Source organism: Emiliania huxleyi (assembly GCF_000372725.1).
Source record: "Emiliania huxleyi CCMP1516 unplaced genomic scaffold EMIHUscaffold_9, whole genome shotgun sequence".
NCBI classification, from domain to species: domain Eukaryota; phylum Haptophyta; order Isochrysidales; family Noelaerhabdaceae; genus Emiliania; species Emiliania huxleyi.
This window is the reverse complement of record NW_005195301.1, coordinates 827841-850347: the sequence shown is the minus strand read 5'-3', so window position 1 is coordinate 850347 and position 22507 is coordinate 827841. Positions and strand designations below refer to the sequence as shown.

The 22507-nt window shown below is 64.0% G+C and overlaps 6 protein-coding genes across 6 annotated transcripts in view; 3 read left to right on the top strand and 3 right to left on the bottom strand.

The window, feature by feature from the left end:
• Positions 1-895: 895 nt before the first annotated feature.
• On the top strand, positions 896-4203 carry EMIHUDRAFT_199126 (hypothetical protein; the record flags this gene model as incomplete). Its single annotated transcript, XM_005757783.1, has 11 exons — positions 896-1135; positions 1240-1281; positions 1402-1615; positions 1686-1783; positions 1857-2011; positions 2075-2363; positions 2618-2701; positions 2776-3168; positions 3296-3784; positions 3861-4028; positions 4141-4203. The coding sequence occupies 11 exons, from the start codon at positions 896-898 to the stop codon at positions 4201-4203; spliced, it is 2235 nt and encodes a 744-aa protein (XP_005757840.1).
• Positions 4204-4381: 178 nt separating this feature from the next.
• EMIHUDRAFT_433188 (hypothetical protein) lies at positions 4382-6846 on the bottom strand (the record flags this gene model as incomplete). The annotated part of the gene is made up of 4 exons (XM_005757782.1): positions 6754-6846; positions 6537-6677; positions 4927-5079; positions 4382-4786 (listed from the first exon to the last, which is right to left on the bottom strand). Coding segments are annotated over exons 2-4 (675 nt in total), but the record flags the coding sequence as incomplete, so codon positions are not given.
• A 5689-nt stretch (positions 6847-12535) lies between these two features.
• On the bottom strand, positions 12536-14385 carry EMIHUDRAFT_433184 (hypothetical protein). Its single transcript, XM_005757781.1, has 7 exons — positions 14181-14385; positions 13923-14090; positions 13566-13810; positions 13365-13437; positions 13237-13278; positions 13025-13168; positions 12536-12954 (listed from the first exon to the last, which is right to left on the bottom strand). Exons 1-7 carry the CDS (start codon positions 14343-14345, stop codon positions 12655-12657), a joined length of 1137 nt encoding a protein of 378 aa, XP_005757838.1. The 5' UTR covers positions 14346-14385; the 3' UTR covers positions 12536-12654.
• A 1726-nt stretch (positions 14386-16111) lies between these two features.
• On the top strand, positions 16112-17244 carry EMIHUDRAFT_351097 (hypothetical protein). The gene is made up of 3 exons (XM_005757780.1): positions 16112-16505; positions 16791-16950; positions 17098-17244. Exons 1-2 carry the CDS (start codon positions 16445-16447, stop codon positions 16931-16933), a joined length of 204 nt encoding a protein of 67 aa, XP_005757837.1. The 5' UTR covers positions 16112-16444; the 3' UTR covers positions 16934-16950; positions 17098-17244.
• Positions 17245-18304: 1060 nt separating this feature from the next.
• On the top strand, positions 18305-19009 carry EMIHUDRAFT_97296 (hypothetical protein; the record flags this gene model as incomplete). The annotated part of the gene is made up of 1 exon (XM_005757779.1): positions 18305-19009. One exon carries the CDS (start codon positions 18305-18307, stop codon positions 19007-19009), a length of 705 nt encoding a protein of 234 aa, XP_005757836.1.
• Positions 19010-20122: 1113 nt separating this feature from the next.
• Positions 20123-22507, bottom strand: part of EMIHUDRAFT_308982 (long-chain-fatty-acid-CoA ligase) — a gene marked incomplete at both ends in the record, with an annotated part of 8846 nt that continues 6461 nt past the window's right edge. Inside the window, 7 exons of the mRNA XM_005757778.1 lie at positions 20123-20305; positions 20335-20555; positions 20907-20981; positions 21109-21244; positions 21378-21425; positions 21620-21621; positions 22078-22196. Coding sequence (XP_005757835.1) covers positions 20123-20305; positions 20335-20555; positions 20907-20981; positions 21109-21244; positions 21378-21425; positions 21620-21621; positions 22078-22196 — 784 coding nt within the window. The remainder of the gene's footprint in view (positions 20306-20334; positions 20556-20906; positions 20982-21108; positions 21245-21377; positions 21426-21619; positions 21622-22077; positions 22197-22507) is intronic.

Sequence of the window (22507 nt, the reverse complement as noted above, 5' to 3'; positions counted from 1 at the left end):
ATGAGCAAAATCTCAGTTGGAAGAGATAGAGATACTAATTTATTCACAGCTGCGGCGAGCATGTGCGGTGTGACCCTCGAGCCAACCCGACCGACCGACCCCCCCTCGGTCTGCGCTCCGACCGACCGGACCCCCCTCCGGTCTGCGGTCTTCCGCGGCCGCCGACCGGACCCCCCTGCGGTCGGTCGGTCTGCGCTGGGCGCTCAAACCGCGAAGTCGGCCTGTTCACTACAAGATGACGCTAATATGAGGAGATCGTCAGCTCTATGGACTATGCTTCTTGTGGCTGAGCGACGCCGGCGAGGACGCAAGCCTCAGACCTCAAGACGGTACAGAAACAGATCGAGACTCAAAATTTGAGTTTCTGGGGGCACTTGGAGCACTTGGAGTGCAGTCGGTAACCTCACATCCAGGGCCGGGGAGCTCAGAAGCGCACCCAGCGGGCCGGATGATCGGCATCGGGTTACGGGCTAGAGAGCCCTAGCCCCGGGGGTGCGCGGTCGCAGGGCCATAACACGGGTCTCCGAGGGATAGCTCCGCGCTCCGGGTTTCCCCTAGCAGCAGAACGCACCCTCTACTCGGGGGCCCATGGCTCTTTTTCCGTTGATTTCTAGGAGAGGGTCGTGAATGAGCTTGCCTGTGGCGGGGGTGGGTGGGCGGGTGCACGGAGCTAAGTGCCTCGCCACCCTCGCAGGAGTCGCTTAGGCGGCTCCCGTGGTGTACCTGTGTTAGTGCCAGTTCGCGCCAGTCCCGTGCCCAGTGTTGAGCGAGGGAGTTTGATTGTAAAATTCTAGGAGAGCGCACGTGATTTCATTACCGCCGTCTTTTGATTGTCGTATATGTCGCGACCGCAGCGGCGGGCAAAACGAATCGGCCTGCTTTCGCAGCCAGCTCAATGGTGCCCGCCTCCGAGAACTATGTCCAGTCGCGGGCGTCGGCCGGCTTCAACCTCTACTACGCGACGCAAGGAGGGCAAGAGGGCATCGGCAACGTCGCGCCCGTGACCTCAGCAAAGGAGCTCATGACGGTGATGCAAGACGCAGTGCACAAGGGCCTCTCCTTTTCCATCGTGGCGGGGGGGCACGGCTACGAAGGGCGCGGCCCCACCGCCGCCGGCACCGCCCTGCACACCTTCGTAGCTGGCACGACAGAGCCCCACGCAGAGCCCCACGGCAGAGCCAACATCCAAGGCAGAGGCGCCATTTGCCGTCCGCCCGCCGCAGGTTTGGCACCTCCAAGGAGATTGTGATTGACACTTCGCTGATGAACCGGATTGGCGAGGTGACCCTGGCCACGCCCACGCCAACTGCCACCCAAGAGCGTGGCCAAGAACAAAGTCAACTGTCACCCTCGCCACTGCCCTCGCTGAAGTTAGCACCCACCACCTTTCGTCCCGCAAAGGAGCATGTCAACGGGTCCACCTACATCACGATGGAGGGCGGCCTCCAACTCGCGACGGCGTACGAGTACCTCTTCAAGAAGCATAACCTGCTTATCCCCGGCGGCTCCTGCTGGGCGGTGTGCGCTGGTGGGCATGTCACCGGCGGCGGCTACGGCATCTATTCGGTCGACCACGGCACGACGTGCGACTACCTCGGCGGCGTCCATTTTGCCTGTGTGTGCGCCCCGACCACCACACCCGACAGATCCCGACGCACGCTCACACGCTCGCGCCGTCCACACAGGGGTCGACTCAACCGGCACGGTGCGAGAGACGCACGCTTGGGCCAATTCGCCCGAGTACGAGCTCCGCCAGTTGCTCTGGGCCTGCCGCGGCGCGATGGTGCGGTGCCTTCTATCCCCGCACACACTGTGGCCACCACCACCCACCGCCGTCCTCCGCCGTCATGCCTCAGGCGGGCAACTTTGGCGTCATCCTCAAGTACTACTTCGACCTGCCTGCAATGCAGGGGAAATTGAACCCTCTTCACAAATGCGTGGCGCCCAGTGTCTACCACCAGATCACGACCACGCTGGTGCCCATCGACTCCGTACACTGCACGCCCAACATGTGCGCCAACTAGCGGGGAGCTGCGCCAGCCGGCGGTGTTCAAGACTTACGCCAACTGTGTAGGTACAAAGCGCTGTTCCGCGCCAACTACCAGTGGTTTGAAAGTGGGGGCAAGGCGTTCAGCTTCTTTCGCGCGACGACGAAAGGCATCACGATTAACATCTACTGCTGCTCCGGCCTGCCGCACATGCTCAACTACATCCGGCACATGGTCCGCGCGATGATCAAGGTCGAGCTGCAGGCCATCAAGGGGATCACGGTTCACCCCCATGGTAGCGTGCACGCGCCTCCCTGCAACGGGCGGCTGCTTTTCGCCGACATCGTCCTCCACCCGGCATGGGACGATCTCGAGGTGCGACTGCCATCCCTCCTCGCAGCTCGTGCTCTCCCTGTCCTCTGTCAGCCTACCCCCCGTTCGCCCGGCCTCGCCGCCTCGCATGGCGTGCGCCTCTGTCTGACAGCGCGCCGCATGCGCCTCCGCCTCGCAGACCCTCATGCGCAAGTTCGAGCAGCAGGCGAGCCACCCTCCCTATCATCATGCCCGCCACCGTACCCCCCGTATGTTACCAGACACATCAATCACGGACCGCCCCACTGGCTGCTCAGATCCTACCCTATTCCTTTTTCGACTTCATGGAGGCCAACTCGAGTATGCCTTCGCCCAACTCTTTCTTCAAGAACTCGGGCCATGTGCGCCTCCGCTCCTACCAACCGCATCCACCACACGCCGCTCTTTCCACGTAGCCCCCATCCCCCCTCGGTAGGTCATTGGTACGCCTCGCTCGAAAGAGACGTTCGACGCGAGCGGCACGTCGTTGTACGCGCTCGGGTACACCGACACGCAGCTTGATATCATCTTCGACCGCATCCTGCAGCTCTACACTGCCAAGGACTGCAAGGGCAACCTCCACGTCGCCCCCTCTGCCGCCACCTTGGATATCGCCAAGATCACGGTGTACGACAACGTCACGCGCAAGTCCAAGGAGCTGTACCTTAAGAAGTGGGCGGGCGGACCTAACCCGGATGCGCGGCCGCAGTCGGGCTTCATCTCGCAGCACTTCGCGCCAGGCGGGCCAGGCGACGCCAGCGAGGCGGGCATTGCGTCGCCCGACGTGAATCAGAGCTTCACCTGGCAGCACGACCCGTATAACGGCAAGGTGACGTCTGTCCATACACCGTCGTCCAGACCCTCTCGCCTTACCGACCCCCTCTCTCCGCCCGCCCGCCTTGGCCTAAGCCCCGCCTTGACTCGACCTATCCGTGCATGCCTGCCCGCCCTCCCAGGTCAAGGACTACGCCTCCAACGAGACGTCGCCGGTCCCGATCGCCGGTCCCGGTCCCAACGACTCTGGCCCCTGGCCCCTGCCCGCCACCTCGATCGCGAACCGCAACGCGGTGATGAAGGTGCAGCCGCAACTCTACTGGTCTTATGAGAAGGACTCGCCCTATTTCCACATGTGGTTCGACTCCTTCACCGCGGAGGTCTTTTCGAATTCTTCTGCGCCCAACCCGGAGTGTCCGCAGATCCAGGGCGGGTATATCAACTACCCCGACACCTTCTTCATGAAGCACTACTCGGCGGACGGCAACGTGTCGCTGAACCGCGCGGGCCCGGACGCTTGGCCGCACCTGATGTATGGCAACGGCAACGGCGAGGCCTCTGTCAACCCGAGCGAGCGCGAGCACGGCATGCCAGCCGACTTCCTCACACCGTTAGTCGAGGTCAAGGGCATGTTCGACTCGAAGGGCTGCTTTGACCTCTACTCGCGTGCAGTACGCCCCCCGCCCCCCACCCTTCCTCCCCCCGGACCGCCCGTTTCTTACCCGGCTCCCGGTGGCGCCCACGCAGGTGACGGCGATCCCACCCGATGGGAACGGGACCCAGTCGCCGCAGACGGCACCAAGGCCAAACGGGATCCGGACGCCGCAGACTGCCAACAAGGCCATCGGCCTGCCGACGCCCGAGGAGTTTGGCATCAACGTCGAGCCGTACGACAAGGGCGGCCTTGTCGACAAGGTGATGCTCCTGAGCGACAAGGCCAAGCTCGAGGACATTCACGCGCGCCACGCCCCTCCCGCGCCCCGGCAGGGCGGCCACGCCGCGTCACGATGGACTTGCTGTCGTGTAGGCGCGCCTGCAGGCGGTCGAGGCGGGAGGCGCCGGCGGCGGATGCAACTGCACGATCAGCTGAGAAGAACGCGCTCCCTGGCTCACCTGCGGCTCTCCTTCACATCCAGGGACAAGTGCGAGACGCTCGCGCACACACACGCGGTCCAGCGCCGGGTGCGACCCCCGCCGCGCGTGCAAGTGACTGTCCCTGAGCATCCTCTGCGCGTCTGTGGGGTCTGGGGAAGTGGGATGCCTCCAAGGTAATGATAATACAACAGTAATACAAACATAAAGTCACATACCACGCCGACCACGCGCTCGAACGCGCGGCGAAACTCCGAGACACACACTCTGTCAGTCGCGTGACGTCGCACGACTTCACCAGACACCACGCTCGAGCTCGCCCCTCTCACAGAGCAGGCGACTGCGCCGCTGCGCTCTCCACGCCCGCAGCGGCTCGCTCTCTCCTCCTCCGCCTCCGCTCGACGGCGATCCGGTCGTCGTCGCGCTGCCACTCCCTCGCGCGCTCGTCGCCGACGGCGGCGGCGACGCAGCGGCGCGTCGCGACGAGGTTGGCGTTGATGGCGGAGCGGCGGATCTGGTAGTTGCCTGTGAAGGGGTCGTTGAGGTCGACCGCGAAGTTGAAGACGAGCGTGTAGGTCGCCTACATCCCGAGATGTGCGACAGGTATGCAACGGAGGCATCAACCCGCTCGCGTCAGTCGGGCGGGGAGCGGGGGTCGCCGAGAAGAAGGCAAACGCGCCTACGCAAGCTCTCGATTGGCTCATCATCCACGATTCATTACCAGCCACGAGCAGGGGAAGGCAGACGCGCCGCGCAGCACGACGTCGTCCTCCGTGGCCGGCGCCGCGGCGAGCGGGATGAGGAAGGAGACGAGGAGTTGCAGCGAGAAGACGAAGAGGATGAAGAAGTGCGCCGCCGGCAGCGACTTGGTCTCCTGAGAGAGGACTCTCGTGCGATCTCGTGCGGTCTCGTGTGATCTCGTGTGATCTCGTGCGATCTCGTGCGATCTCGTGTGATCTCGTCTGATCTCGTGCGATCTCGTGTGATCTCGTGTGATCTCGTGCGATCTCGTGCGATCTCGTGTGATCTCGTCTGATCTCGTGTGATCTCGTGCGATCTCGTGCGATCTCGTGTGATCTCGTCTGATCTCGTGTGATCTCGTGCGATCTCGTGTGATCTCGTCTGATCTCGTGTGATCTCGTGGGACCTCGTGTGATCTCGCCACCCCTCTCCCTGCCCCGCCTGCGACAGCCGCGTCGCGCGCAGCTCAATCAGCGCATCGACGCGGTCGATGCACGTGTCCGCGCGGCCCTCGACGCCCGCCCGAAGGGCCCCGCCCTCGCGCAGCCGCGCCAGCGAGACGCACCGCAGCAGGCTGGTGCAGTACCGCTGGTAGAGGTCCTCGTTGGCGATGTCCTCCAGCTCCTCCGCCCGGGAGCGCGCCTAATCTCGTGCGATCTCGTGCGATCTCGTGCGATCTCGTGTGCCCTCGTGCAATCTCAGCCCCGTCCCCTCGCGCGCCTAATCTCGCCGAATCTCGCCGAATCTCGCCGAATCTCGGTGATGCCCAGCTCCTCCGCACCGCGAGGGTCGTTTCGCGAGGGGTGAGGGGGGTAGAGGGGGGGGGATAGGGAGTGGGGGGGATAGGGAGTAGGGGGGGGGATGGCCTTGACAAAGGTGACTGCTCCCGGGGTCGTGCAATCTCGTGTCATCTCGTGCAATCTCGTGCAATCTCCCCGCACCGCGAGTGTCGTCGTCTGCTCCCAGATCGTGTAGAACACCTCCTCGCGCGCTGCAGCCTCGGCAACGGCCAGATCAGCCACGCCCTCGCCGCCGCCGCCGCCGCCGCCGCCGCCGCCTTCTTCCCCTTGCCGCGCGTCGAGCAGCGTCGCCGAGAGCGGTCTCCCCGCGTCCGCCTAGTCTCGGGCAATCTCGGGTGATCTCGGGCGATCTCGAGCAATCTCGGGTGATCTCGGACTCCCCGCGTCCGCCTCCCACAACACACCGCCGCACGACCTCTCGTCTGGCCCAAGCAGCATCGCCGTCCGGCGCGCGAGGGCGCCGAGCTCGGAGGCCTCTTTGGTCGCCGTGCGCTGCAGCTCGCCGAGCCTGACCTCGGGCAATCTCGGGGGTAATCTCGGTGAATCTCGGGGCATCTCTGCGGCGCAGCTCGCCCAGCCTCCCCTCGAGGATGTTGAAAGTGAGGCCGAGCCACGCGCCGTAGAGCAGCGAGATGGCGGGCGCGAATCCGCTGGTGATGGCTCCCGCGTCGAGCGGCAGGCCATCGCCGGGCATGCCCCCCGCGTTCATCACCCCCGTCAGCGTCGCCGGGGACAGCAGCGATCGGAGCGAGAGGATCAAGGGAGGGTAGAGCATCCAGCAGGCGGCGAGCACGGAGAGGCGGTAGGGTGCCGTGATCCACGCCGTCGCGGGGCCTTGCCGCAGCTCACTCGGCGTGTTGAGCTCTGTCCGCACGACGGGGTCGCGGAAAGACGATAACTTGGTCATGTTTGCGTAGCTCCGGCCGCGCACCTGCGCAGTAAGGGCCAAGGAGATGGTCGGTGCTACCGCGCTCTGTGTCGAGACGAGTGCTGGGGGCCGAACGCACGCTCTGCGTTTGCGCGCGAAGAGCGGTGTCAGAGAAGATGTTGGTGAAGCTCACGGGGCCCACGCGAAGAGCGCTGCTGCTCGGCGACAGGAGCAGGAGGAGAACTGCGCGCGGCATGGGGGCACAAGGGAGAGTCACTCGATTCGTTTCATTTTGAACCCAGAATGTCTCAAATTCTGTTCGTTCGCCTTAAAATTCTTTTCGTCGCGATGTCCACCCCGCCGCGCCGCCGCTCGCGCCGCCTCGCCTTGGCCTCCACCGCCGCTCCCTCTCCAGACACGCCGCCGCCCGCCCGCCTCCTCGACCTCCCCACGGACCTCCTCGTGCGCACCTTCTCTCGCTGCGACCCCGCCGACATCGCTCGCGTCGCGGCCGTCTCGCTCCTCTCCCACGCCTCGCTTGCGCTAGAGGCCATCCGCTTGTGGGCGCAAGAGCGCGGCTTCGAGCTGCCGGCGCAGCCAGAGGGTGAGGGCTGCGCCGTGCGGTGGCTGTGCTATTCGGCGCTGCTGTGCGAGTCCAACCCGCCGGCGAGGGCGGCGGCAGGCCAGTATCACAGCGTCTTCATCGTCGGCGAGGGGCGGCTCTCGTCGTGCGGCAATACGCCGCCCTTCTTTCCAGGACTACTCGGCCACGGCGAGGGCGTGAGGCGGCTCAACACGCCGACGCGGCTCCCGTCGACGCTGAGTGGTGAGCGCGCCGTGAGCGTGTCGGTGGGAACATACCACAGCCTCGCCCTCACCGCCGGCGGCGCTGTCTGGAGCTGGGGCCAGGGATACTTGGGCGCGCTGGGCCACGGCGACGATCAGGACCAGTGGCAGCCGACGAAGATTGCGGCCTTGGCAGGCCAGCGTGTCGTCGCTATTTCGGCGGGAGTGGAGCACAGCCTCGCCCTCACCGTCAGCGGTGCCGTCTGGAGCTGGGGCCGCGGAGCCTTTGGCAGGTTGGGCCACGGCGACACGCAGCTACAGCTGCTGCCGAAGAAGATCGAGGCTTTGGCTGGCCAGCGCGTCGTCGCCGTGTCGGGAAGCGGCCATCTCGCGCCCGCGCCAAAATGGCTCACGGTCGCCCTGCTGCTGCTACTCGCGCTCTGTGCTGATGCGGTACTCTGGGCCCCTCCGGCTCCAACCCCGGCTTCGCTGTGGTGCTTCTTACACCCGCCGCTGCCGCTGCACTTTGGGGGTGGGCGGCTGACGTTCCCTCTGCCCACGATCGAGCACCCCTTCTGCGTGCCGCTCCTCGCGAGCGCTGCGGCTCTCGACTGTGCGCAGCACCTCTCGTCGAGGTGGACAGGCCCGTCTAGCGCCAGCGAGCAGCGCCTAAGCCCGTGTAGACGAGCGTTCTGGGCTGCTCCTGCCGTCTAGCTCGCCTTGGCAAGGCACTCCCACGCCTCACGGGCCCAGGAGAGCCTCTGCGTGAGCTGTTTCCACACAACCACAGCAGGCTGGAAGTACCTCGCCAGAGCTCGCCTCCTCTTCCATGCCATGTGTCCGTGGCTATGTGGGTTGCGTGCGCCGAGCCCTCCGAGGCTGCGGCGTGCGGGAGCTGCTTCCTATGTCCTGTGTGTCCTGTCTGTATGTTTATTTACGCGATTTTTGGCATTTGGCTCTCTTCTCTCGCTCTCCGACTCTTTCGTGCCGGGGCGGCCGTGGAATCGGAAGAGGCGGAGGGGCGCCGGATCTAGAGCTCTACAGCTCTACAGCGCTCTAACAGCTCTACAGCTCTACAGCGCTCTACAGCTCTACAGCTCTACAGCGCTCCACTCGCTACATCCTCTACACCCACCCTCACACCCTCAGAGTACACCCTGCTGCGCAAGACGGATCGTCCTGGCTACTGCAGAAGTTTCCTGCCTCGACTCTTCACACTGTACGGAACCGTCGTCACATTTCGCGTTGTCGACGGGAGCTCTTTGGACCGGAATGATTTTTTGCAAAAATGGCAGGGGTTCTCAAAAACCACCACCCCACAGAGTGAACCCACAGCAAATCAATCGTTGTAATCTAGAGAGCCGTCGTGCCGCGGGACCTGCTGAATAGGGCGAATGGTCAAATAGTCGGAAAAACATACGTCGCCAACTCGGGTAAGGAGTCACCTACAGAAAAGTGTTGATGCATCGTCCTTCATCCGGGAAGTTATCACACCTACCGTGGTGCGTGCCCAGCCCCCCCTGTGTCACAAAAGGTGGCTTGTTGTTCGAGGGGTCGAACCAATCGCAGCTGTCTTCATTGCCCATCCTGGTCACCCACAGCTCTTTGAAGACTGCCCGCATCTCGTCATTTGAGAGCGGTCTGTTCCACGTGATGACCTCCACCACCTCAAAGTGGGATGGGAAACCCTTGGAAGGGTTTTGCTTGTAGTTCGGATTGATGTAGAGATGAATGGGCTCGTTGATCTGGTTGTTGGCATCCTGAGCGGTGTTGCTGGCAAACTGGACGTTGTTGGCGATCTTGATTTGGGAGTCGCCAGGCGTAGTAGGGGCGCTGTTCTGATCGCATAGCACCAGCCACTGGTAGGTGTTGTCGTCGACTTGATTGTATGCCGCCCGTGGATGCACGTTGACACATCCGCCGTTCTGTCCGACACACCAGCATACGTCAGCGTAGGACCCCAAAATGTTGCAGTTGGGCCCCCATGAGCAGCCTCCTGACTGGCTGTAACCCGCCCGGTTGATGCCAACGGTTTGGCCCGAGTGGCCGTATACAGATCGGATGCAACCTTCGAGCTTCATATCATAAGGCGGCCCGGTTTGGGCGTTGGTGCATCTATCTGTTTGGCCGGTCAGGACATCGTCCCTGCACCCCGGCCCTACGCGCCCCGGGTAGCCATCCTTTTTCCAGTAGCGGGTGATGGAGCACATGGTGTACTCTTTCTGCAGCACGTTGCCAAAGTCCACGCCGTCCGTGTAAGTGTCTTTGAACCCGTCGTTCGCTAGCGCACCGCATGTAGGGCTGCTGAGACCGATCTCGCCCCGCAGAGCGACCACGCCCGGCTTTCCTTGATTGATCACGTCCTGTGGATCGTTCACGGAGTTCTGCAGGCCATTGGTGTTGGAGGCACAGTTGGCGTTGCACTTGTCGCTTTGTGAAATGAGCTCCGCGTCGTGCCTATCTCCGCTGGGGTGGTTCGCCTCGTCTGGCCACACCAAGTTGTCAAGATCGAAGCGGCCCTCCTTGAACCACGCGTATGGCCCTGTCGCCGCTATGGGATCGAGCGGTGGTTGGAGAGGTGGTGGAAGGGATGGCGGTTCTGGCGGTGGCGGTGCTGCAACCGCACTGTCCCCACCGGCGGACGGAGGCGGGCAGGGTGCCTCAGATAGTCGCCGTCGCTCCGTTTCCATGGCTGGGTCGGCGACGCGATCGATCGACGACGCGTCGACCACTCTGTCTGTGATATCCTCCACAGACGTGGGGTCTCCCTTTGCTGCATTGAAGCGCGAAAAAGCGTACTCGGTCGCGTGCGTGCTCGCCACCTCGTAATCTGAGACCGTGCCCTCGATGGCGCCTTCGGCCTGGGCGCGGGTGGTGTAGTATCCCGCCCACGGGTAGATGTCTTTGTTGCCGTGCCGCGCGCGACCCGGTGTGGCATACGACTGGCCGATGATGCCGTGTGGCTTGTCGCGAGACGGTTCACCGCGTGCGGAGAAGCCTATGTCGAGACGATGCTCCGGGCCAACAACCAGGCAGCCCTCGCAGGAGCGCATGCCATGCACGGTCATCGTCCAGTTTTGGAAGACAAAGGTGGCGCTCGAGTAATCCATCGACATTGCGAGGTCAAAGCATGTCTTGTGGCCATGGAATCCGAATTTGAAGGGGCGGCCGACGCACGTGCCATTCACCACCTGCCATCCAAAGTTGCCCTCGTCGAGTTCTGAGGCCCAGAACGAGGCGGTCGCACTCCGCTGGTGAGCGAAGCGCGCAAAAATGTGCGCCTCGGTGAGGAAGGAACCGTTGACTGTGAGAGCGCCACCATGCAACTTGAACACGGACTCCTCCGTCTTCACATTGACTGAGATGTCTGGCGCAGACAGAAAGTTGTACAGCGCGTTGTGGCGGCCGCGGAGGTCGGCGGAGCCTCCATGCGCAAAGCTGATGTGCGGGTCGCGGAAGACCTGTGCATTGAGGTCGCATGGACCTCCCAGGGGCGAGGCCAGGGGCGCCGCACAGAGCTCCAGCATTTCGCGGTCAGAGCTGGTGACTTTTCGCAAGTTTGGAGCAATCCGATCGATCCGAAACATAATACGGTCTCGGGGAATTGCCGGGAAAGGGGGACGAGCTTGCTGCCGTATAACGTCTCGAGAAAGGGGGGACGAGGTTGCTGCCGTGGGGGGGGACCAGCTTGCGGCCGAGCCGCCTTTGGTTTTCATAATTCGTCTTCTTGTGGTGAACCTGTGTGTGTGTGTACTCACTGTGTTAGTGCCAGCGCGCGCCAGTGGTCCCTGATTTTTAAAATGAAACGAATCAAGCTGGACACTCCCTTGTGCCCTTCGGATAGTGGGTGAAATGGTCCACTTAAACATTCATTTTCCAAGCCCCAAACCCAAACTGAATCTCGAGGCGTTTGAGAGGCGTTTTCGTTCGGCGTCTATGATGACGGTGACAACCGGTAGATCGCTCCTCGAGGCATGGAAGCGATGGATGTTTGCACTGCTTGGGGGCCTCAGGGCCCGGACTGCTTGGCCCTGGCGATGGAGCTGCAGCCGCCGCCGCCGCGGAGGCGGCCATCGAGTCGCCCGGGTCGCGCGGGGTACCCCGAGTCGGCCATGCCAGCTTGGACCTGAACATGTCCAGATGGTGGATAGGTACTTGGGCAGACCTGGGGCTCGGACGCGGCGCTGCCCCGTGCTCCCCGGGCGCTCGTCGCTTCCCTCGGCGATGCTCTTCCTGGCCGACCCGGTGCGCGCGGCTCCAACGTGGGTGCAGTGACACGCAGTGGCCCTCGGCGCGCTGACGCTCGCTCGCGCGCCTACGCAGGAGAAAAACTTCTGCCTGCCATCACCTTATCGGGCGAGAGGTTCGTCGAGTCCGGCAACGACCACGCCAGCGACACAGAGGTGCTCGTCATCGCCCTCCTCGTGATCCTCTTCGAACTCTTCTACGCCTCTCATGCCTCGCGGCGCCTCTGCCCGCCATTGCGGCGACGCGTCGCGGCGGACCTGACAGTTTTGCCGCGACGGGCGCGCGCGCGTTTTCGAAAAAAGAAAAGGCCGCGGAGATGACAGCTCAGTCGATCGATTTGCGACAAGCGAGCGATCCGAGGATCGAGCGGGTGGGCCGATAGGCTAGAGAGATCAGCGCTGATCGATCAACGTCAGCCGAGACGCCCGAGTGAGTGGCTCACTATACGCGCCTATGTGTGGTAGTACAAGATAGACTCACATGGTCACAAGTCTTTAGTGAAACGCCAGCACTCGACACGACGAAGGTGTATTGGGCTCGAAGGCGCGGTGAACACAACCGCCTCCGAGAGCGTACCGCTCAAACACGAGCCGAGGGGGCGGGAGCGGGGGGGCGGCGGGAGGCGGGAGCTGGGTCCAGTGCGCTCTCTGCTGCTGGGGGAGGTCGCCCCCCCCCCCCCCCCAGCAGCGCTCTGCTGCTGGGGGGGTCAGCCCCCTAGCAGCAGGGACGGGCTTAGAAGTGCAGGGGGGGGGGTACCGAGCAATGTGCGGCCGCTCGACAAAAATAAAAAAAATGCGCATTTTTAGCACCAAAAACGTCGCGACCAAAAATATCCAAGTGCTCCAAAAATAGGGCTGTGAGCTGCTGCGCCCAAGAGCCCCAAACAAGAGCGCTATGTACAAATCTCGTACCTTGAGGTACAACAGTACACACTTATTCGATTCATACTCATGCAGTACATATCAGAACTTCCCTCGCTGACTCAACGTGGCTTTGGCTGCTGCTGTCAGTTGCCCTTGATGACTTCACACGGTGATGCGTCCTTGGGCTTTACGGGGTGGGGGGCGAGCGCCGAGTCTGTCCCGATCGGCCACCAGTTCTTGTCGACGGCTTTGTACCAGTCGACGCACCGCTTGAGCCCCTCCTCGAAGCTGACCTGGCACTTCCAACCGAGCGCCTGCAGCTTGCTCGAGTCGATGTAGTAGCGCACGTCGTTGAAGGCGCGGTCCTCCACGTGCGTGATCTGCGCGGCAACCTCCTCGTCGCTGATGCCGGGCGTGACCGCCTGCACGAGCTTCTTCGCAACCTACAGGGCGGCGCGCGGCGGGCGTCGCGCGGGCGCGTCGCGGGGCCTGCGCGTGCGCGTCGCCCGCAGCCTCGAGGTTGGTGAACTCGTCGTCGCAGCCGATATTGTACACCTCGCCGTCCACGCCCTTGTGCATGATCGTGTCGAACGCGTTCGCGACGTCCGTCACAAAGATGAAGTGTCTCGAGTTGGAGCCGTCTCCGTGGATGCAAACCTGCTCGGACGGGGCGGGCGTGAGCAGAACCGTGCGGCGGGGCCGGAGCGCCGCCGCGGCCGAGCCGCCGGCAGTCCGTTGACGAGCCGCCGCACGAACTTGGGGATCACCTGAGGGACAGACGGCGGGCAGCGCTCGGGCGCGGCGCGGCGGCGCGGCGGCGCGGAGGGCGGGGCGGCGGGCGTGCGGCGCGCGCCTTTTCGGGGTACTGGTGCGGCCCAAAGACGTTATTGCCACGCGTGACGATGATTGGCATCTTGAACGAGTACCTTGCGGCGAAGTGGGGGGGGCGGGGGGTAAGGAGGCAGCGGGTAAGGAGGCGGCGGGGTGCGGAGGCGGACGGCGCAGCTCGGGGGGGGGGGGGGGGGGGCTCCCCCGGCGGCGGGGCGAAATGCCCCAATACAATCGCGCGATGTTCTCGGCGGCCGCCTTGGTCGCCGCGTACGGGTTGGTCGGCTCGAGCACGTCCCCCTCCTTACGGCTCGGCTCCTCGGAGTAGGAGGAGCCGTACACCTCGTCGGTCGATACGTGGATGAAGCGGCGGATGCCAGCCTTCTTCGCAGCCTCCACGAGGACGTGCGTGCCGAGGACGTTGTTCTCCGTGAAGGCGAACGAGTTGCCAAACGAGTTGTCCACGTGCGTCTGCCAAGTGGGCGCGCCGTGCGCGCGCGCGCGCGTGAGCGAGTGAGCCGCCCGCTGCGAGGGGCGCAGTGTGGCGGGCGTGGCGGGTAGGTTAGGGGATGGGGAGGGCAACCTGCGCGGCGGCATGGATGATGGTGTCGATCTGCTCGGTCTCGAGGACGTAGTTCATCAGGTCCGCAGAGAGCAGATTCCCCTTGACCATCCTGAAGTTTGGCTTGTCCTTGACCTGGTCGAGGTTGTGCAAGCTGCTGCAGTAGTCCATCTTGTCCAGACACACCACCTGCGCCGCCGCCGGGGAGAGCGCCCACGCGCCTGTCGGGTGGTGCCAAGCCGCGCCGGCGGCAGGGCACCCGTCGCGGGCTGAGCACACCTTGTACTGTGGGTACTTCTCCACCAGGCCGATGACGACGTGAGACGCGATGAAGCCCGCGCCGCCCGTGACGAGAATGTTGGTCGGCGTGTAGTTTCCGACATCGACTTTTGAGGCCGGGCGCACGTGCCCGCCGGGGTGTGGCTTGTTCCCGTTTGCCGACATCCAGGCAGGGCGGTCGAGGCACAGAGGACCAGGCGCTGCAAGGTTTCCAACAAACTCGCCAAGAGCGCGCGCATTTATTTCTCTTTTTGCGACATCATGGAACTACATGACCACGCACACATCATCCGCGGCCTGGCGGTCGGCGGGATTGCAACCAGTCTTCGCGTGCCGCCTGTCGTTCGCTCGGGCGCCTTGGGCGTCGGGGTGTGCGAGCAGGGGACGCGGCTCTGAGCGCCCAGCGACGCGTGCCGGATGGAGTCCGGCCGCGGGCGACTAGGGAGTTCGCTCAGGATGTGTGGCAGCCGCACGTTGGCTGAGTGTCTTGTCTTGTGGTTCTGTGTGTCGCTCCTGTGTGACCGTCATCGCCCGTCTAGCGTCCACCCATACCGCGTTGGTGTCCCAGTCGTTGGTCGGACTTGGAGCACTTGGAGTGCAGTCGGTAACCTCACATCCAGGGCCGGTGAGCTGAGAAGCGCATCCAGCGGGCCGGATGATCGGCATCGGGCTACGGGCTAGAGAGCCCTGACCCCTAGCTAGGGGGGGGCGCGCATTCGCAGGGCAAGGGCCTTAAAGTAAACACGGGTCTCCGAGGGTTGGTTCTGCGCTTTGGGTGTCCCCTAGCGGCGGAACGCCCCCTCTACTCGGAGCTAGTAAACACCAGACACTAGACACGAGCATGACGTACACTCTCACCCGACATCGCCACTCAGGGCTCCTCCGCCCGATCTCCCCACCTCCCACCCGAGGGGGCTCCCCTCTCCGGACTGTGTTTCGCCTTCCCATCAATCAATCAATCATGGACCGGGATCGCAAGTTTTACAAAAAACTTAGCTTTTGAGCTTCTCTCGAGGTTCTCGAGGTGGATATCCTTTGGCCGCGTTGGGTAGCGAGGATTGGTGTAACCCGAGCTTAGCTTATGAAACAACGCAAGGCGGACATGGCATATCGCTCTCGGGCCCACAGACATCCCGCACACTCGCCGCACACCCGCCGCCCCCGCGCGCGCCCCACATTATCTTTTTCTCTTTTCGCGACAACATGGACCTCGAGGAGAGAGAGAGATTTGTCCTCGAGGACAACAAGCGCCGGGTCGGTCTCGACCGACGACCCGAGCTGCTGAGTGTGATTCATGCTCCGGTGGAGTGGGGAGGAGGTGGATTTCCATTTGATGAGCAGTTTGATGCACAGCTCTTTCTTCTAGACGAGGTCTACCGGACCTGGTGTCTAGGGTTCTGGTTTTGGCAGCCGGTCCTTGGATCGGCACCTGTTGCCATTCCCTGTGCTGTTTCAACTACGCGTGTGCCCCACCCAGTCTCACTTTGCCCCTCTTCTAGGGTACGATACTTCCGGGCCGGTGTGCGGGGAGCGAACCTTAACGACCGCCCAGAAGCTTTCTGAGCGAACCAATCGGGCCAGGATCATCAGCATATGTCCCCTCCACAACATCGGGGGCGTTTGAGCGGTATTTGAGGAGCACCGCGACTCTGAAGTTCGGCCGGGTGGTCTGCAGACCCCCCCCCCCGGAGCAGCAGAGGCTCCGTGGGGTCGAAAAGTCGACGCTGGGAGTCGCACTCGTCAAACCGTCGCAACACCACGCGGTACGCACATACCGCCCACATCCCCTCCACCGCTGAGAAGGCGCAGATCGACCGCCGGGCCGCGTAGCCGTCGTTAAGGAGCGGTTTTTGGAGCCGTACGAAGAGGTCCCAGACGGGCGAAGATGCGGTTTTTCGACGACCACACGCGATGTGGTATCTGGTTTTTGCTAAAAACGGGCCGCCTAGTGCAGCATCACTAGTACAACACGCAACCACACTGAAAGCTCCACACTAGCCGGTATAGGCGAGCGCCGACGGCGTCACGGTCGCCGGAGTGGACGCACTGCACACACACTGTGACCGTGTCGTGGGTGTGACAGTGCGCGACACAACCGTCGGCGCCGCGCTATCGCGGCGCCCCGCAGTCTACACGCCTCAGGCACACCCCTGAACGCGCCATGGGCGCGCAGATACACCGCAGCGCCGTGGAGAATCCACACCTGGCCGGTCCCGAGCCCCGTCCTGGGCCTCCAGGCGGCCGAAGATCGGCGTTCGGGCGGGATGAACTTGTCGGAAATGGAGCAAACTTGGCGCGGCTCGTCGCTCGCGGTACCGGGTGAGCCTGGATAGGGCAAAATCTGGGGTGAATACGAGGGACAGAGGTCGCAAGTTTGTCGCGCAAGTTTGCGCGGCGTGGCGCTGCCCCGCTGCCGAGGGCGCCACCAACCCGTGGCGGCGGCATTTCCAGCCCAAATTGGGCGTTCCGTGCGCCTTGCCGGCGAGAGTGGACGGGCTGTGCATCGTGGGGGGGGGTGAGTGGGAGGGAGGTGGTCGTGTGCCTACTTTGTCGGCCGCGCGCGAGGAAAATACTGGGTGTGAGGCGCGCAGGAGGCGAGGGTGGGCGCGCCGGCGGTCGAGCCACCGAACAACTCGACGTGGCGCAGCTCCGTGCCGGCGGGGACGACCGAGCACATGATGTCGGCGGCGGTCACGCGACGAGGGAGAGCCGCAGGAGCCCTCTGTGGAGCAGGCGCGCGAAAGCAGCGATGAGTGGCGCTTCGTCAGCCACCTGTGGGCGGTCATCGGGGTGACGTCACACCTCAGCGAGCTGGATCCGGGAAGGGCATGGGGTCACGCGGGCCCTGTCTGCAGCAGCAGTGCTAACTAAAACGACAAAATTCCGGATGGACCGGAGAGTGTCTACTCTTTCGGCGCACCGTGCTCGGGCCCCTCGAAAAGCTGGCTGGTGGTCGCGCGCGGCGCGTCAGCGCGGCTGCGACTGGTCGGGCACCTCGGCTGGGTCCATCGGCAAGAGGCCCGCGCCGTCGGGCGGCCCCGGGAGCGCATGATGCCCCTCCGAGAGGCGCTGACGCCCCGCCGAGATCGCGCTGGTTTGGCACGAAAAACACGAGGCGCCAAGGGGGGGGGTCAAGTATCGTACCCTAGACTCTCGCCGAGCCGAGGCCCATCCCTGCTCGTGTCTGAGGACCTCTCACCTCGTGTGAGTGAGGACCTCTGAAGGGCCTCTGTGGAAGGGAGGACCTCTCGCGCGGAGCTTTTGAGGCGTCGACGCACGGTGCGCTCCGCACAGGACCCCACAGGTGTGTATGTGTGGATCGTGCGAGGTCAGCACACGAGGCTGTCGCAAGTTTGGAGCACTCTTGCTCACTCTCGGGCATGACTGAGAGAGGTGGAGGAGGCAGGAGGAGGCTCCCGCTGCATGAGGGCCTCTCCTGCGTGAGGACCTCTCCCCGCAGTGAGGACCTTCTCCGCAGTGAGGACCTCTCCGCTGGCCTCCGCGCCCTTGCTCCCCTCCATCCAGCGACAGTCGCTCTGCCTGGGTGCCATTTCGCAGAGATAGCGCGCGCCACAACCGTTGCGTCGTGTGCTGTCGTGGAAAAAAATCAAGAGGTAGCATAAACACGGATAATACGTAAAGCCGACAAATTGTGAAATTTATGTTCAGGAGTGCTTGGTTCATCGATCAAGTGGCTGTTCAGGGGAGTGCTGAATAGACGGGCGAAGTCGTCTTTATGTTCAGGAGTGCTTGGTTCATCGATCAAGAGGGGCTGTTCAGGGGAGTGCTGAAGAGGCGGGCGAAGTCGTCGGCGCAGCGCTCGCGCATCAAGTCGGCGATCAGAGCGTTCATGCGTTCCGTGTCAATCTCGCCATTGCTGCGCCGACCCGACGCGTACATAGACGCTTCCCATTGCTGGCGGAGGAGAACCATCTCGCCGGGCTGCAGACGGGCGCAGCGAGGGCGACGAACTCCTTGAAGGGCGGCTCTTGAGTGTTGAGTCAAGGAGCTGGTCGATCAGGTTTATCCGAGACACGGCATCAGCTCGCTAATAGGGCGTCGCAAGAAAAAGCCTGTGAGAGAGAGCTCTTTTCTTTTTTGAATTATTTTATTTTGCGCGGCGCATGACGACGAGCGCTGAGGACGACGACGAGATCGTGGCGCGGATCCCCGTGGTCCTCGGCCCGGTGCGCGAGGGCGCCTCCAGCTGCCTGCTCCAGTACCCGCTCCGCCCGCGCTGGCGGCCGTACGACTTTGCTCAGCTCTCGGGCGCGAGGATCCGGCCAAAGCAGCACCAGATCGAGATGGACCTGCGGATCCCTGCGTACGACGGCGAGGAGGGCGAGCCGCCGCCCACCTGCCAGCTCACCTCCACCGTCGCCGCCCACAAGACGGCTTACGCAATGGGCCTGCTGCACGTCGGCGCCGGCGCCACCGGCACTGCGGGCTGCGCCGACGCGCTGGACGGCCTCGAGGCGTCGCTGCACCTGGCGCCGCTCGACGCGGTCGCGCAGATGCGGCCCACCTTCTCGCAGCCGCTCGAGGGCGCCGCGGACGGCGCCGACGCGGCGGCGAATCCGGCGGGCGGCGGCGGCAGGGAGGAGGGCGGCGGAGCGGAGGGCGGCGGCGGCGGCGGCGGGTCGGAGGAGTCGGTGATGCCCGTCTTTAAGCGCGCGGAGACGGAGAAGGAGGAGGAGGCGCGGCGCTCCTCGCACGCGTACTGGCTGGCGCAGCGCGAGGCGGAGCCGTGGCGAGAGCTGCGGATGCACGGCGGGGGCGACGCGGCGACGGTGGAGGTGCGCAGGCAGATGTTTGGGCTGCCCTCGTGAGCGATTCTAAAATCAGGTCTGGCACTGGGCGGACATCGGCCGTCCCTCAGCGCTTCCAGCCTGCCCGCTTGAGCTTCCTCAATTGGCTCGAATTTTGCTTAGTAGAAAAAAGAACGGCGCGCCCGCCAGCCCCGCGCTCGAACGTCGAAGCCAGGCAGCTCCCCGCTCGAAGCCGTGGCGGCGCAGGCTGCCACCGCTGCGCGGGCGCCCCGAGCGGCGGCGGAGGGCCGCCCAGGCCACCACCAGTGCCCCTCCCACCGGCGGCGCGGCGGCAGCGGCGCCGACCGCCCCTCCATCAGCGGTGGCGCGACGGCTGTCGTCGGGCCGCCGGCAGGCCGCCGCGCGCAGAGGGTGCCACCGGACCGGCCGACGCGCGCCCGGCGGAGCCTTCGTCGTCAGAGCATAAGCTCTTGGTGTGCGACGAGACGAGTTTTTCGCCATCGCAGCGAGCAGCAAGCCACTCGCCGCAGCAGCCGGAGGCATCGCCGCAGCACCAGCCGCGCCGCGGTCCCGCACCCGTCGACGAAGCTCCCCCCGCGGAAGACCGCGCGTAGCGACGCCTTGACGATCGAGATGAGCGCGCTCGAGGCTCGCCCACCTACTGCCCCTGAGAGTTGGTTACTGAGTGGGATCAGCTCCCCCCCTTCCTCTGAGTTCTTCCTCTTGTTCGCCTTCCGATGACTTTTACTTCTTTCTCAATTTCTCGACTCTACAGCACGAAGTGCTGCGATCGGGGTTCGCCCGGGGGTTTTCCTTTCTTTTTTTGCACAACACTCCAGTCCCGTGCCCAGTGTTGTGCGAGGGTGCTTTGTTGTAAAATTCTTTTTTTGTGGGCCCTGTACCCGGATTTCACATGAAAGTTCTGGGAGACTTCTCCCTGCCGAACCTCGTCCGTCCGCCACGTAGCAGACGATGTCGGCAACACCACAAGAGCCCGTCGCAAGCCGCGATCCCAAACGCGGCAGAGCCACACAGAGCCCAGGATACTGGTCGTCGCACGTCGGCACCGGCGCCACGTGGGCGTGTTAGTCGGCGGGCCGCATACACATACGTCAATCCAGATGTACGTACTTTTAGCTTACTGGGAGGAAACGGAGAGGGGGTTGTGCCCATCTACAGCTTGGAGGCCGTGCCGGCCGTAGGGTCCGCATACAGCGCGTCGAGCACGGCCTGGTAGCGCTTCTTGAGGTCGTTGCGCTTCATCTTGAAGGTTGGCGTGAGCATGCCGTTGTCGACGCTCCACGGCTCGCCCTCGAGGTGCAGCTTCTTGATCCGCTCAAACCCCTTGAGCCCCGCCTAGAGAAGAAGTGATGCGCGGCTCGGACAAGAGAGACACCGGCCGCCTTGAGGCGCGGCAGCTTGAGGCCAACCTCCGTCGACATGGCCGCGATCTGCTGGCTGATGGCCTTGTGCAGCCTCGCCGCCGCGGCGGGCTCGCGCAGCACCTCGGCCACCTTGGCCGGGGCGGCGGCGGCGGCGGCCCAAGCGGCGACCTCTTCGGCGTCAGGCACTGCGACCGCGACAAGGTAGGACTGGAGCGAGTCGCCTGAGGGGTAGGGATAGGGGGTAGGGGTGAGTGGGCGTGGGGGTGAGGGGTAGGGGTAGGGGGTAGGGGTGAGGGGTGGGCGTGGGGGTGAGGGGTAGGGGTAGGGGTGAGGGGTAGGGGTGAGGGGTAGGGGTAGGACTGGAGCGAGTCGCCGTACACAAACAGCTGCGCGAGCAGCGGGCAGCGCAGCAGCACCTGTTCACAGCGAGAGGTGTGAAGAGTACACAAACAGCTGCGCGAGCAGCGGGCAGCGCAGCAGCACCTGTTCACAGCGAGAGGTGTGAAGATACACAAACAGCTGAGCGAGCAGCGGGCAGCGCAGCAGCACCTATTCACAGCTCTTCTATTCACAGTACACAAACAGCTGAGCGAGCAGCGGGCAGCGCAGCAGCACCGTCTCGATCTTCTCCGCGGCGACGTACTCGCCTATCTCCTCCGGCTGGATTCGGGGACCGGGTGGGTAGGGTGCACGTGCCACCTCGGCGCGCGGGTCCGCCCTGCGCGAGCTTGAAGAGTACTTACATTAATTACGCACAAGAAGGAATTAATTCACTCATTGTAGTCTCCTGAGCCAGCTTGAAGATGTTCTTCTTCCGGTCGACGATGCGCAAGCACCCCTCGGTCGTCCAAGCCCCAATGTCGCCCGTGTGGAACCAGCCGGCGGCGTCGAACGCCTCGCGCGTCTTCTCCTGTTCACAGCTGCGGGTGTGAAGAGACGCCGTTCACAGCCCGTGCCTTGTAGCAGCCCCGCGCGTCGTCTCCTCCATCCTGTAGTAGCCAATCTCGGGCAATCTCGGGTAATCTCGGGTAATCTCGGGTAACCTCCATCTTGTAGTAGCCCCCAAACACGCACGGGCCTCGCACGCACACCTACGAGCTGCCGCGTGAGATTCTCCGAGATTACCCGAGATTGCCCGAGATTGGCACTGGTCTGCAGCTCGCGTGGCGGAGTACGAGGGGTGCGATTGCCGGGACTACGGCGGACTACGGCGGACTACAGCCGAGTGCGTCCTCTCGAGCGGACTTGGTCGACAAGAACACGTACTCTGACTCTAGGCGCGCACACCTCGCCGCTCGGCGGGAGATGCGGGGAGATGCGGGGAGATGCGGGGGGAGACTCTAGGCGCGCACACCTCGCCGCTCGGCGGGAGATGCGGGGAGATGCGGGGAGATGCGGGGGGAGACTCTAGGCGCGCACACCTCGCCGCTCGGCGGGAGATGCGGGGAGATGCGGGGAGATGCGGGGGGAGGCTCTAGGCGCGCACACCTCGCCGCTCGGCGGGAGATGCGGGGCTAGAGTAGCGCGTCGGAGACACGTGGGGAGAGCTCGGGGTGGGCGCACAAGGCGCGCACGCCAACGTCGAAGTTGGTCGGGAGATGCGGGTTCGAGGCGTTTGGGGGGGGGGGGGGGGTCTAGGCAGCGCACTACCTCGCCGCTCCGGCGGGAGCATGCGAACGTGGAAGATGGTCGGGGAGACTGCGTTCGAGGAAGATACGGGGGGTAGGCTTCTAGGCGGCGCACACCTCGCCCGCTCGGCGGGTCGATGCGGCGCTAATGAGTAGCCCATCTCACTCACGTCCTGCAGCTTGAGCTCGCAGCACCAGGGCGCGGCATGCCAACGTGGAAGTTGGTCACGTCGTCTGGGTTCGAGGCGTTTGGGCAGGCCTCTTGGCGCGACCCTGCAGCTGCACCCTCGCGCGTCTCCCACGCAACCCACACTGTCTTTACGTCTCGCTAAACGACAGGATCAGGAACCGCCCACGCGGGACGGCAGCAGTTGCACGTTTAAAATGCCGTGTACACGGACGAAGAAGGAACATGAACAGTGGCAATGCTTGAACAGTGCTTGAAGGGCGGCCTTGCCCCACGTGTCAGATTGGATCTTGCAGCTCGCTCAGCAGACACCGCCGTATCTCCTCCCAGCTCCCCGCCTCCCACACCACGCCAGGGC

Bases quoted from the DNA above. Each gene is read 5' to 3' on its own strand.
- EMIHUDRAFT_433184 (XM_005757781.1), bottom strand. From the start codon at position 14,345: ATGTCGGCAAACGGGAACAAGCCACACCCCGGCGGGCACGTGCGCCCG. The intron at 13,279-13,364 runs GCGCGCGCCGCA...TCTGTCCCTCAG, and splicing joins CGCACCAGTACCCCGAAAAG to GTGATCCCCAAGTTCGTGCG. The intron at 13,169-13,236 runs GCGGCTCGGCCG...CCGTCCGAGCAG, and splicing joins GGCTCGTCAACGGACTGCCG to GTTTGCATCCACGGAGACGG.
- EMIHUDRAFT_351097 (XM_005757780.1), top strand. From the start codon at position 16,445: ATGAACTTGTCGGAAATGGAGCAAACTTGGCGCGGCTCGTCGCTCGCG. The intron at 16,506-16,790 runs CTGGATAGGGCA...GGGTGGGCGCGC, and splicing joins GCTCGCGGTACCGGGTGAGC to CGGCGGTCGAGCCACCGAAC.